At 39.5% G+C, this 15,204-nt stretch overlaps 1 protein-coding gene across 1 annotated transcript in view; it reads left to right on the forward strand.

Annotated features, from left to right (window-relative positions):
- LOC122565320 overlaps nucleotides 1-13,882 on the forward strand; it is a 19,160-nt gene extending 5,278 nt beyond the window's left edge. Inside the window, exons 2-4 of the mRNA XM_043721172.1 lie at nucleotides 7,969-8,170; nucleotides 11,445-11,511; nucleotides 13,259-13,882. Coding sequence (XP_043577107.1) covers nucleotides 7,969-8,170; nucleotides 11,445-11,511; nucleotides 13,259-13,626 — 637 coding nt within the window. The 3' untranslated portion in view covers nucleotides 13,627-13,882. The remainder of the gene's footprint in view (nucleotides 1-7,968; nucleotides 8,171-11,444; nucleotides 11,512-13,258) is intronic.
- Nucleotides 13,883-15,204: the final 1,322 nt, after the last annotated feature.

The raw sequence follows: 15,204 nt of genomic DNA on the forward strand, positions 1-15,204 counted from the left end.
AAATGTGTTGCTGGAAAAGCGCAGCAGGTCAGGCAGCATCCAGGGAACAGGAGAATCGACGTTTCGGGCATAAGCCCTTCTTCAGGAATGAGGGAAGCTTTCCTAACCTGCACTGCCTTCCTAACCTGCGAATTCAGCACCGCCTTCCTAACCTGAGATCTTCTTCCCGACCTCTCCGCCCCCACCCCAGTCTGACCTATCACCCTCACCTTGACCTCTTTCAACCTATCACATTTCCAATGCCCCTCTCCCAAGTCCCTCCTCCCTACCTTTTATCTTAGCCTGCTGGACAAACTTTCCCCATTCCTGAAGAAGGGCTTATGCCCGAAACGTCGATTCTCCTGTTCCCTGGATGCTGCCTGACCTGTTGCGCTTTTCCAGCAACACATTTCCAGCTTCTTGTAGGCTAGGGCAGCGTGCCTGTTTTGGTAATCTGTGGCTCAGGGGTCCCAAGTGACAAAGGTTATCCTGAGAGAAAATGCCTTACTGTTTGCACTCCAACCTCTTGTGGGGAATTTGATATCTACTTTTGACAGTTGCAATCCCAGCAGTAGACACCACACCTGCTGCTAAGAATTAAGAGTTATCAGTCCTCCATCTAGATGGCAGTTCTTGGAGGTGGGCTCCTGTCTTTTAAGTGGTTGGGACACCTTGTTCTAAAAAAAATGTTATCAGAGGTCAACTAAACACTCTGTTGTGTTTGCTTTCCAGGGTTGAAAAGTGTGGCGCCGGTAAAGCACAGCAGGTCAGGCAACATCTGAGGAGCTGGAGAGTTGATGTTCGGGCTTATGCTCCTCAGACGCTGCCTGACCTGCTGTGCTTTTCCAGCGCCACACGTTTTGACTCTGATCTCCAGTGTCTGCAGTCCTCACTTTCTCCTGTATTAACTTTCCAGCCTGGCATTAGGACACCCATGTTAGAAATGCAGGTGCCTTTTAGGTTTTATATCTAAGATGGTTGTTTTTTCTTATTTAGGGTTTCTGTACCTAAGCTGCCACCACAGAATGGCAACTTTGTGCACTTCTCACTGTACTCCTTTGCTTGAGTACCCAGGACAATAAAACCCAATTCTAAAAAAATTATAAACTAGACCAGCACATCTTCAGAATTAATTGAGAGTAGGTGCTGCTCATTGGACTTTGTGTTTAATAGCTAGGATCATTTATTGTTGGTGATCAATAGATGGAAAAAATACCATGGGTGATTTAGTGATAGAGAAAAAAAAAATTAGTTGTGATATAGAGCACTTCTGAATATAAAACTGGCTTCATTTCTTGTGGAGAGTTAACTTCTGGACAAAGAAAAGTGGAAACTCGTGTTTGTGTTAAACTGCAGATTTACAATTGAACCTTTATAAATCACTGAAATTCTTTTGCTGCTTAATTCACCAATGGATATTAATCTATTAAACAGTCCATCACTGAAAAAATCCAGCCCTTAGAGTACCATTCATGTATTTCATCCAGTGGTTGTAGATGCTAAGAAGCATAATGATATTCTTAACCATATCTAACATTCTTGAATACTCTTCAGTATAAAAACAGACCCTGGCTTAGTCATAAGTGATGAATCCCCAATAATACTTCTCCAGTAATGGACAGCATTCACAGTGAATGCATGTTGGGAAATCACTTGACCTATCATTCATTTTAAATTATACTTTGGAAAATTAATGTGGAGCTTAAGAAGGTTTCAATGCAATATTGATCATTTTATCAATCTATATGTGCATCACATCAACTATTAAATATTAAAATAAGACACGTTCAGAGCAACAGCTCTGTTAAGTACTTTTTGCTTATAGCTAGCATTAATTACTGAAGAGACAGAAATTATTCACTTGAATGATTTTCATGTTAATACCTTGCTAAATAGAGAAACAATGAGGTATTTTGTCAAACGTTTTAACAAGTGATTTGCTTAACCTTTTTCATGCACTGAAATAAATGAATACAGTGCAGTAAATTAAATATAACTTTCTCTTCTAGATGAACTCTTCCAATTTTAATATTATCAAATCATGAATCATAGAAACAGTGGAAAAGCTTTTCACTGTATTTTAATGTGCTCACTGTAAGGTACATGTGACAATAAAATCATTCATATTCATGTCTTCCTTTTAATACTTGCATGTTAGAAACTTTTGTGTTAGAATATTTGTTTACATTGTACATCAAAAATGTAATTGTTCATCTGAAGTCATTCTACACTTACCTTAGAACATCAAAGTAATTCCAGGCCTTCTCTGGGAACGTAGTGAATCCTAGCTTTCAAACCAGTAGTGGTTTTTTTTCATTTTATGTGGCACTTTTTCTCCAAATTAAAGAATTAATGATTTAAACAAATCATTCTGAATCTTTCGACATTCATAGGGTCTAATAATATCCCAATCACTTTTCTTGCTGTTGAGCCATTTTGCTATTGTAACCACCCACTTTGAATAGATGCCTGCCTTTCTTATCTATTCAAACAAATTAAATGTCCCCAAGGCAATGGCCTAGATACAAATCCTGCATTGTAACATGAGCATTGGATGCAATAGAATAGTTACCTCCATCCACCTGATGCTATCCTATTTGTTATTAACACAGTGCACTTTCGTAGCCATTTTTTTCCATTTCGATCTATATCATATTTCAAATAAATACAACCTATTCAATTCCTATGATGGAATTAAAGTATTTAACTCTCAAGAGTTACAATTCATTGCTTTTCCAGAATTTGATTAAATCTCTTAAACAATTTATGCAGTTACATTTTTATTTGTAATCCAATGCAAATTGTTACTGCAAGTCAATCCCAGGCATAAGCTTTATTTCATAACTTAGCAAAACAAGAACTGGAATAAGATAAAATGATAATGTCTGAATTAATCAAGATTTGGAGGAGCTGGTGTTGGTCTGAGGTGGACAGAGTTAAAAACTTAGTGTTGCATGATTTTTTTTTAACTGAATTAAACATGTACATGACATGTGCTAACACCCAATGAGATCAGCCAAACTTTAAGACTGTGGGATCAAGCAGAAAAGTAGCTTTATGTGAAGTTTATTATCTTATTGAATAAAAAAACAGGCTTAAGCAGCCAAATAGGCTATTCCTTCTCCTATTTTCTAAATAAATAAATAGTCTTGAGAGAACATGTCAAATAGGTTAATATCAGTTGTAGCGTGTAACACAATGGAAGGGAGTGTAGTACACCAATGTTCTGCCACACAAATATAAATGTATTAAAATGTTAGTACTTAACCAAGGTATCCAAGCTTCATTAGGTCCACCGCTTTATAAAAGTCCAATTTAAACAAACTAATAAAAAGTAAACATATTCTATTTTCACACACTATTGTTCTCATTTAGACCTCATTTAAAATAATGGAAGAACTCTCCTTGTTTTGATTTATAGCTTGTCTCATGCTTTATGTTTTTTGAAAGAAGTAACATCTGACAGTATTTGTATCATTGTAACATCTGATGTACCTACCCTGCTATCTTCAGGAATCTGTTGATAGGCACATCAAGGTCCCTCTGATATTCAGTATTTTCTAGAGTTCTACCATTCATAGTGTAATCTCTTGCTTTGCTAGCCCTCCCTAAGTGCATTATCTCACACTTTTCCTTGTTGAATTTAATTTGCCTTTGCTCTGCCCAGCTGACTAGTTTATTGATTCCCTCCTGCAGTTTATACCTATCCTGTTCACTTTTTGCCACCACATTTGCCACCAAATGTTGTGTCATCCATGAACTTCATGATCATGCCCCCTATACTTAAGTCTAAATAATTTATATACACCACAAATAGTAATAGCCTCAGCCCTGACCCAGTAAAACCACAGTGGAGCACACCTCCAGTCATATTCCTCTAACATCATGCTCTTGTTCCTACCTCTCAGCCAATTTTGGATCCAACAGATCTGTCATCAGGGACTTTATCAAAAGTATTGCTGAAGTCAATCTCGAGCTCATTAAATGCATTACTTCATCAGCACTCATCATTATATCCTCAAAGCGTTTGGGCAGAATTTGTCAAACGTGACCTAAACTTAACAAATCCAGGTTCATTATCTCTAATCAATCTGTTTGTTTCCATTTGCATTCTGTCACTTAGTATTCTTTCTAAAACATCAAGTTAGACTGACTGGCCTGTAATTTCCTGGTCTATCTCCGTTTTGTAAAATAATCATCATAGAACCCCTACAGTGTGGAAACAGACCATTTGGCCCAACAACTCCTCATCGACCTTCTGAAGAGTATCCCACCTACACCTGTTCCCCTACCCTATTACTCTACATTTCTCTGACTAATGCACCCAACCCACATATTCCTGAACACTGTGGGCAACTTAGCATGGTCAATTCACCTGACCTGCACATCTTGGGACTGTGGAAAGAAACCAGAGCACCCAGAGGAAACCCATGCAGACAAGGGGAGAATGTGCAAACTCTATACAGACAGTTGCTTAAGGCAGGAATCAAACCCGATTCCCTGGCGCTGTGAGGCAGCAGTGCTAACCACTGAGACACCGTGCCATATAATGGGACAACATTAGTCCTCCAGTCCTCTAGATCCTCACCTATGGCCAGAGAAGATCAGAAAATTACTGCCATAGCCCTTGTTATCTCCTCTCTTGTCTTCCTTAACAGCTTAGGATACATCGTATCTGAGTCTGCAAAGTTATCCACTTAAACGGCTGCTATAACCAGCTAGTACCTTCTCTGTGTTAATTGTTTCTAATATTTCACCCTCTTCCACCCTGACGTTTATACCTGCACCATTTACCAATGTAAAGACGGACACAAAGTATTCACTGACGACTGTGCTTTTGTCTTCTGGGTCTCCATACATATTACCTCTTGAGGTCTATAATAGGCCTTACTCTTTTGCTTATCATTCACTTGCTGTTTATATATTACGGGACCCTTTTCAGTTTCTCATGTACTCCCATAGCTTTCCTAATTTGCTTTTCTAAGTTCCTCTTTGCACTTCCTCTGGAGTATTGAACCATATTGAGCTCTTGATATCTTTCATAGGTTTCTCTTTTTTTTCTTAAACCAAAGCTTTATGTCCCATGACATCTAGAGTTCTGTGGTCTTGGCCCAATCCTTTGTTTTTATGAGGTTATATTTGCTCTTGATGGTCCCTCCATAAGTACCTCCCACTGTCTAGTTTTATCTGCAACTAGATGCACCAGGTCCACTTGGGCCAGATTGTATCCCATCTTAGTAAATTTAGCCTTTTCCCCGATAAGAAATTTTCCGCCCATCCTTATCTTTTTCCTTAACTATCCCAAATCTAACTGAATTATGGTGATTATGTCCAAAATGTTCCTTTCCACTTTCCCAAGCTCACTTCTGTGGTTAAAATAGTTTCCCTGGATGCAATTTAAGGATTTTGTGCCCTCACTACCTTGCACACTAAAACTGTTCCAGTTAATATTTGTGTAGTTAAAATCTCCTACTACTAATGCCTTATTATTCTTACACTTCTCTGAAATTTTGATTCCCTATCTCTTCCTGACTGGTTAGGGTATTCATCACATTTGCCCTTTTGTGTTTTATTTCACTCTTATCAATGTGGTCTAATTTTATAGTCTTTCCAAGAGAGCATCACCCCTTACAGCTATAATTGATTCCTTGATCAGTATTAGGATTCCTGTCCTCTTCTATACCCCTCTCTACCTCATTTGAATATCTTGGAATGGTTATAGCATTTCAACAAGATCCTACCCCTCAACTCTGGATGAAAGTATCAGTAGAAAGTGAGGACTGCAGATGCTGGAGATCAGAGCTGAAAATGTGTTGCTGGAAAAGCGCAGCAGGTCAGGTAGCATCCAAAGAGCAGGAGAATCGACGTTTCGGGCATGAGCCCTTCTTCAGGAGGGCTCCTGAAGAAGGGCTCATGCCCGAAACATCGATTCTCCTGCTCTTTGGATGCTACCTGACCTGCTGCACTTTTCTAGCAACACATTTTCAGCTATGAAAGTATCAGTATCAATTATGGAGGAACCTTATAATAGCACATGTGTCTTAATTGAAGAATAGGAGGTCAGCAATTGAGGGTGCACATTTGACCACTTTATCAACCTTCAGATCATGTCTTTGAATGTGGGCCTGGGCTGTTGTGGAGCAGTGGTAGTGTCCATAACTTTGAACTAAGGAGCCCAAGGATGTCACAACATCACTGAATAGGTTAATTAAATATACCTGAATATGAACCAGAAAATCTTTTGTGGTGTGGTGAAAGGAACAAATCTCATCCTTCGCCAAATGTTATTACAACATCTCTGAACAGGTTAATTACAAAATATGTGAAACCAAAAGCTTTGCAGAAAATTTTGGGAATGTCTGGTTAGAAAACCATGTGAGGGCACTTGACATATTTTGGAATCACAATTACAATGTTCCAGAAATGGGAAGGGCATCCAAGTTTCCTGTTTCGAGACATTATAAAGCCTAACCAGGCATCAACTATTAACTCAACTATTGAAAGCCTTTCCCAAGAGAGAATGGGTCCAGACGTAAGCAGGAGTGCTCTTCCAAACCTTTTGCGGATCTCACTGCCAATTTCTAGCCCATTATTTGAAACAAAATAAAAATTGCAGCAAGTGTACAGATAGGTCAAACAGCATCAATGGAAAGTAGAGGTCCAAATTTTATGAAAAATCCCATTTAACTTAAGATTATGGAAAAATGGGTCTTTTCTGTCCATCATTTTCATATACTACATGATACTCTGTACATAATTTGACACACAATGTTTGGTCTGTATTCTTTCTAAATTATGTGAGAGCAGAAACACTGAGAGTTATGTTTGATCATGCATTGAACATTCTTCATGTAATTTAGCACATTGAAGAAAGACTCATTTTGTTGAAGTTTCTTATCTTGCACTCATCCGGACAATTTTAAAGAACACTCATTCAAAAGGAAAACCAATGTTTATTCTGCATGAGTACTGTTAGGTTAGCAAGTGGACTCTGATTGACAAGAGTGTGGCCAGGGAAAATGAACTGATTAATGATGAATGACAATTAAATGTCAAGCTTTGGTTACATTTTACACTCTCACTCTGGTCAAGGCTTTCCTACCAAATGCTATCATCTAGTTTGTTGATTTGAAACAGGTAGAATTAATGTACGGATTCTGTGTGTAAAAAAAAAAGCCCTGTGTATTAGTATGTGTAGCTTCTAGCACACAAGGACACCTCCCTGCAAGCTTGACTGACAGTCCTAAATTGCCAACACAATTCTTCAAACATTTGAATTGTTCAGCAAATGCTATCCAATTACAGATTTACATCTAATGATAGACACTGGGTTCAAGGATTTTGCAAGCATGGGCTGGTTGGATACGGTCGGTACTTTGCTTGTTATGAAAAGTAAAAGGTCAAATAAAGTTGCCATAGTCCTACCAGATCATAGAGCTCCTCTCATTAAAGACAAGTGGTGGTGATTTAATCTGAGGGTCACGTGAGGGGAGCAATTGAGAAGGCAAGTCCTTCATGGTACCCTCAGCCAGATCAATAATTGAACCCATGCTGTTGGCATCATTGTGCTTGCAGATCAACCAATTGAGCTAACCAGACAGCTGAAGAGATGTGAAAACAAAAATTGCTGGCAAAGCTCAACAGGTCTGGCAGCATCTGTGAAGAGAAATTGGAGTTAATACTTCCACTCCAGTGGCTATTGCTCAGAACTAACGCTAACTCTCATTTCTCTCCATCGATGCTGCCAGGTCTGCAGAACATTTCAAGCAATTTCTGTTTTTATTTTTGATTTACAGCACCCGCAGTTCTTTCATTTCTTAGCTGAAGGGATGTGCTATTTTAAACTATTTGACAGGGATGTGCTATTTTAAACTATTTGTCTTTGGGACATATGGCCTACAGACCTGTCAACAACCTAGCACTGAAATTCACCAGCTAGATCATGAAGTATTCTGAAATTGGAAACCTTTGTCTGTTATTGTCTTGCAGATGGAATGGTACAGAATCTGCAGAAGCAACTAATAGCATCACCACTCTTCGTCACAACTGGAGCGGAAAAGTATATGAGCTCCATCGAAAAGGTGTTACTGATATTGAACTGAATTCTATTGAGCAGCAACATGTGAAATTTATCTCAGAATTTATATATTTACAGAAAAAAAATTTACGCCATGCAGCGGTCACCACTGAGGTCGGTAGCTATCACTGTCAAAACCTTTTGCATTAAAGTTGTTTGCAATATAAATATTTGCCTTCTATATATTCCAATTCTATTTATCATGTCTGAGAATAGGAGCTAGTGAGAATTATATTAATATACTATCCAACATGGTGAATGCAGAAAAAAAACAATTCACTCTAAATTGAAGTTTGGTGTCTTGATCGTGTTTATTCATAACAACCATAAGATAAAGGAACAGAATTAGGCCATTCGGCCAGTTGAGCCTCTGATGCGTTTCTCAACCCCATTTTCCTGCCTCCTCCCCATAACCATTGATCCCCTTACTATTCAAGAACCTATCTATCTCTGTCTTAAATACATTCAATGACTTGCCTTCACAGCCTTCTGCGGCAATGAGTTTCACAAATTCACCACTCTCTAGATGAAGAAATTCCTCCTCACCTCAGTTCTAAAGGGTCATCCCTTCACTCCCTGCCCTCAGATCCCAGCCTGACCTATTGGTGGAAATATTTCCTCCATGTCCATTCTTCCATGCCTCTCAGTATTATGTAGGTTTCATTGAGATCCCTGTTCATCCTTCTAAACTCCATTATGTACAGACCCAGACTCCTCAACCACTTCTCATGTGACAATCCTTTCATTCCCGCAATCATTTTAGTATACCTGCTCTGGACTTTCTCCAAGGCCAGTACATCCTTCCTTAGGTATGGGACACAAAACTACTTAGAATATTCCAAATTCAGTCAAATAAAGACTCAGGAGTACATCCCTACTCTTGCATTCTAGCCCTCTCGGAATGCAAGCATTGCTCTTGACTTCCTACCTGCCAAGTGAGCTCACATGTTAACCTTAAGTGAATCCAGAACCAGCAGGACTTCCAAGTCCCTTTGTGCTTTAGATTTCCTGCTAGATGTTTAATCACAGACTCATCACACTAAATGACCTTAGATCTGCTACCTTCTCCCTGATTATCTGTAACTGTATAAGGTAGCAATCCATTGACACCGTGATGTAGGCCGAAAACCCTATCATAAGTAAATGCTTGTACATGCTCAAATGACTCTGTGAGCTGCTGATGCTGAGCTATTCATTTGACTTTTTTGAGACCACCATCAAATGCAAGTCCAATGCTTAGGAATGACTTGAGCGTCCAGGATTCTTTTCTTTTCTTTTTACATCTGGAAGTACTATCATACACAACTAAACTTTTTTTCCATCACCAAATCACCATGAATTTGGTTTTTTGCTTGTTCTTGACTATTAACTGCTGCAGGTTGTGGCTTATTTTTTCTACCCAGCTTGTGGCCTTTTTTAAATAAAAACCTTTCAATCTGTTACACACCTCCTGAACAGGTAGGACAAGAACCCAACCATCTGGCACAAAGGTAGGGATACTACCACTACGCCAGAAGAATCCTGTAAAAGGCGATGAGAGGGAATTCAAGCCTTAGTTACAATGATGGCCTGGGCATGAGAGATTGTGGCTTCTTGAATGCCAACAGTTTTTGATCCAGCTGACTCATCTGTTCACCCAGTCTTTTGCCTCATGAACAAAGAAATGAAACTGGTGACTATTCACCTGATGTGCAATGACATCACAGCTGTATGGGATAGGTTTGATGGAGCAGCAGTCTTTTCCTGGCTTTAGGTTTCTTTCTTTGGACCACAGCAGCTTGTTGTCAATGTGAGGTGAGATTCAGTTTAAAGGATAGTGATATCAACAGTGTGACCTTCTGAATGAATTACCATGCATCCACACATTTCAGTTATTCCAGAGAGCAGATGTATCTGTGCTTAAGCACATGCATTGCAGGAATGCACTGCGTCTGGACATTGAACTCTCCCACTTTTTCCTATTGGAAACTTCTGTGAACAGAATAAATACAGGAAACTTTGCAATAAGGGCTGATTACAACCTGCAAGAACTATATCATACCATAGTCCTCCTTGTGAAAGAGTGACTAAAATTAAGAAAAATAAAAATGATCAACAAAGGATGGCACCACCCAGAAGCTTGGGAGACCATTTGGTCATATTCCCTCTGTTGTATACCTACTTAGAATTTTTGAGATAATGTCAGTGTTAGAGTTGCAGCCATGTTTTGAATAGTTCAGCCCTTCTGATTTATTAGTGATGTTGCTGTCTATAGATTTGACCTGTCACATGCCGTTCTGAGGCAGCCAGATTGCTTCCAATCTTTCGTCACCACTATTGTAAACTAAATTGTTGGAGGTACCCCAGAGTTATGTGATGTTAAACCCTATTTCCTCTCACTCTCCAAATGGTCATCAATCACTATGCTTTGCTGATATTATGAATTTGCCATAACAGATTCTAGTTTCAATAGCCCAAATGTAACAGTTTCCAAGCACCACGTTCTCATAGTTACTGGCATGATGTCATTTCAACTTCAAGACCCCTGTATGTTTTATTTATATAAGTTAGCCTAATTGACTCTAAAACCTGGTATGTGCAGCGGGGTTGGGAAAAGAAAGCATCAGTAAAGATACTTCTTGATAGGGGTTGGAGGTCTGTAAAGTAAATCACAGACAACTGAAGGGTAACCTGTGGTGTAGGAGGCCCTCGATTTCCTTGTGGAGCCGAGAAGGGCTTTATGGTTTAACTTTCTCATCTGCTGTGTTTTGACATCATGATTATTGGAAGTGAGCAGTAGGTGTTGACCTCACAGAAAATATGCTAAAATGATTGTTATCCTCTGACCCCCAGCATTTTTTATTTCAGTCAGCTCCACGCTTGCCTGGAATGAGGTCATAAGACACAGTTGAAATTGCAGTGTAAAAGTAGCATCGTGCCTCAGCGATTTTAATTCCTCACATGCCCCAATTTCATTAGAATCGACGTTTCGGGCATAAGCCCTTCTTCAGGAATGAGGAAAGTTTGGACAAACTTTCCTCATTCCTGAAGAAGGGCTTATGCCCGAAATGTCGATTCTCCTGTTCCCTGGATGCTGCCTGACCTGCTGCGCTTTTCCAGCAACACATTTTCAGCTCTGATCTCCAGCATCTGCAGACCTCACTTTCTCCCCAATTTCATTAGGGTGATTAGCTAAAACTAACACAACTTTCTCCTTTTAAATGGTAAGACTGAGACTGACTCACTCATCCCATTATAGGATATTCCTGTGCAACTATAGAGCTCAGTAGAAAGAGGCAAATGCTTAGTGTTGTGAACTAATAAAAGTGTTTTACTTTAAACAATCTGACAAATAAAGAAATAGGATTTCAGCAAACAATTTGTATATTTGCTTCTTTATTTGCTACAGGAATTGATACACATGCATAACAAAGAAAGCCAAACCGTTGGGAGCTGTATTTCTGAATCCAGTGCTGGTATGTTTTTTTTTAATACCACTACATCCTTTCTTTAAATAAATTAAGGAGGAGGTGCTGGTCACAGCAGAGCTATGAAACAAACAGAAAACCTAAGGTGAACCTGTTTAGAGTCACAACTAATGTAATTGGGGTAATGTCACTGGACTAGTCCCGAAACGTTGATTTTCCTGCTCCTCGGATGCTGCCTGACCTGCTGTGCTTTTTCAGCACCGCTCTAATCTTGACTCTGATCTCCAGCATCTGCAGTCCTCACTTTCGCCTAGTAATCCAGAACCCCAGAGTAATATTCTCAATACGTGGGTCTGGTAATTTGTCATAAAAACCCATCTGGCTTGTTAATGTCCTCGAGGGAAGGGAACAGCTACCCTTATTACCCTGGTCTAGCCTACATGACTCCAGACCCATTGCAATGTGGTTAACAGCCCTTCAAAATAGCCAAGCAAGCCACTCACTTCAAGGGCAATTAGGGGTGGTCTATGAATGCTCGACTTGTCAATGACGCCCACATTCCATGAATGGATTAAACATTAAACACAAAGACTTCCAGGGTTGCCTGTGAGTTACACAAGGCTTCAAGCGAACATGCTAACCCCTGCTCCTTGGCCACCCAGGCATGTCAGTAAAAGCTGCAGAAGAGAGGCAGACAGCCAGAGGTAGCATACTCACAGCCAGTTCACAAAGTAATGATGGTGTGAGACCATATCAACCATGCTTAGTCCCGGTTGAGTTTAAATCATTGTTTGTTGCACGATTTGCTTGACTACCTGCTAGCAGTACTTCATTTTTTAAAATCAGTTTCCTTAAACTTTTGAAAGTTTGGACTGATGAAAGGTTCTGACTTGTGAGAGAATATTGTGAGAGAGTACGTTTTTGCCAAAGTCTACTATCTGCATGTGAGCTGAATAGTGAGAAGCATCCTAGACTCACGAAGAAGATCACATGGTGACCTTTCTTTATAGGAACAAGAGAGATGGGGAAGGGAATAGGGTTTGAACTCAAGATAAGGAGATGGAGAGGAGGTGGAAAGGTGTGCGGGGTTTGGAATGGGAAAGAAAGAGAGGAGAGCAGCAGATATGTAACCGAAAAGCAAGGTGAGCAAGGACTGAGAACTGTGAGGAATCAAGTGCTAACAGGTAGAGAAGATCAGATCTGCTGATCAGTAGGGGGTTTGGGGAATCTGGAGGCAGCTTGTGTCTTTCAACTGGGGTTGGGAATGAGCCAGAATATTGTTCAGAAATGCTACATCCAGAAACTAACTCCTTATGGGTTTGGTTAGTCCAGTTAGAGTCATAGAGGTGTACAGCATGTAAACAGACCCTTCAGTCCAACTCGTCCATGCTGACCAGGTATCCTAAATTAGTTTAGTCCCATTTGCCAGCAATTGGCCCATATCCCTCTAAACCCTTCCTATTCATATACCCATTCAGATGCCTTTAAATGTTGTAATTCTACCAGCCTCCACCGCTTCCTCTGGCAGCTGTTTCCATACATGCACCACTCTCAGCGTGAAAAAATTGCCCATTAGTTCCCTTTTAAATGTTTCCCCTCATGGCATGGGGCACAATCCCCATTCCAGCTGGAATGGAGTCGGCAGCAGTCTTCTTGTCCTACCCATAGTGGAGATTATGGATTGTGGCATGGTCCTCCCTTTAGACAGAGACCTCAAGAAGAAGAGAAAGACATTGAGAAGACACTGACATACACATTTTAAAAATGCTGAAATGATTTCTCTTTTGTTTTCAAGAGTCCTTATTCTGCGTGTTTCCAGAATCACTGGTCTGTTTGGAAATGTTCTGCAAAGATGTTTTGGAGCTCTCAGAGGAATTATACAAGAACTCTGTCCATGTCCTGGAATCAAATGGAACAGTTCTGCCTGATCCTGATCAGGAATGGTGGAAAATAAATCTTCCAGATTGGATGCAGTACATCAATCAGGTCTTGCCTGCATTAGAGGACACAATTATTAGTATTCAGAACATAACACATCAGTTTCTGGAATATTTTAAAACAACTTCTATTGCTTGTAGCCTGAAGAGTCATCCTGACATGGGGTACTACATCAGTGACTACAGTTTTAAAGAGGCATATATGAAGAAAGTGTGGCACTTGTAACGAATGTATGAAAAGTTATATAAAAGTTATATAGTGGTATACATTCTGCTCAAGATTGAGAGAAAATATTAAATGTAAGTAAAAACAAGACAAAAAAAGTGGTCAGCTGAGCTGTCATTTTATTCATCTCTTCCCACAGAAGATTGAAGGAAAATGTTGAATATTTTATCACTTTGGAAGTTGAGCCAATGCAATTACTGCCACTGAAGTTTGCTTTCAATAAAGTTGAAATATCTGGATCTGTATTTTCAAATGATCTAATTTATCAAATTAATTATTGAATCCATTAACATGATTTCAGCACACAGGTTTTAATGCAATTGAATAATTTTACTTCATATTTGTAAATCTCCTTCAGAACATTACTCAATAATAGCCCATTCAGATTTCCATTATTGAAAATTTGTATAGCATTTGGATCTGTAGTTGCCACTTCTGCTGGACAGTTCAAAAGATCATTCTATCTATGATTATAGGGTTAGGAAACAGACTTTGTATTATGGATGTAGGTTTGCTTGCTGATCTGGAAGGTTCGTTTCCAGATGTTTTGTCACCATATTAAGTAACATCATCAGTGAGCCTACGGATGAAGCACTGGTGTAATGGCCCTCTTTCTGTTAATGTGTTTAGGTTTCCTTGGGTTGATGATGTCATTTCCTATGAAGATGTCATTTCCTGTTTTTTTTTCTCAGGGGGCGGTACATTGGATCCAAGTCAATGTGTTTGTTGATAGAGTTCAGTTGGAATGCAATGCTTCTCGGAATTCTCATATGTGTGTCTCTGGCTTGTCCGAGGATGGATGGGTTGTCCCAGTCGAAATCGTGTCCTTCCTCTTCTGTATGGAAGGATACTAGTAAGAGTGGGTCATGACTTTTTGTGGCTAGTTAATGGTCATGTATCCTGGTGGCTAGTTTTCTGCCCGTTTGTCCAATGCAGTGTTTGTTACAGTTCTTGCGAGGTGTTTTGTAAATGACATCAGTTTTGCTTGTTGTCCGAATGGAGTTTTTCAAGTTCATTAGCTGCTGTTTTAGTGTGTTGGTGGGTTTGTGGGCTACTATGATGCCAAGAGGTCTGAGTAGTTTGGCAGTCATTTCTGAGATGCCTTTGATGTAGGGGAAATTGGCTAGGGTTTCTAGACGTGTTTTGTCTTGTTTGTCTCTCAAAATTATGTTACCACAGGAAATGACATCACCAACCCAAAGAAACCTAAACACATAAATAGAAAGTGGGCCAGACCACAAATGCTTCATCTGGAGGCTCACTGATGATGTTATGTCTGAAAACAAACCTTCCAGCTCAGCAAGCAAATCTACATCCAGAACTTCAACCTGAGCTATAAATCTTGTCAAAACTCACTATCTTGTATTATGGTCAATTCCTTGTTCAAAATATGTCATCACTGTACTACCAATGATTTAATAATATCTAGTTTAAAGTTGTTCAAAATGCTTGTGTTGGAGGATACATATTTTGTATCACTTTTCTTCATCAAAAACTATGTACCAGTGAATTATAAACCAGTGTAGTACATTACTCATGACTTTATAAAAATGGATGACTTTCTTTCACTATACCAGT

Source organism: Chiloscyllium plagiosum, chromosome 31 (assembly GCF_004010195.1).
Source record: "Chiloscyllium plagiosum isolate BGI_BamShark_2017 chromosome 31, ASM401019v2, whole genome shotgun sequence".
In the NCBI taxonomy this organism is placed as follows: Eukaryota; Metazoa; Chordata; class Chondrichthyes; order Orectolobiformes; family Hemiscylliidae; genus Chiloscyllium; species Chiloscyllium plagiosum.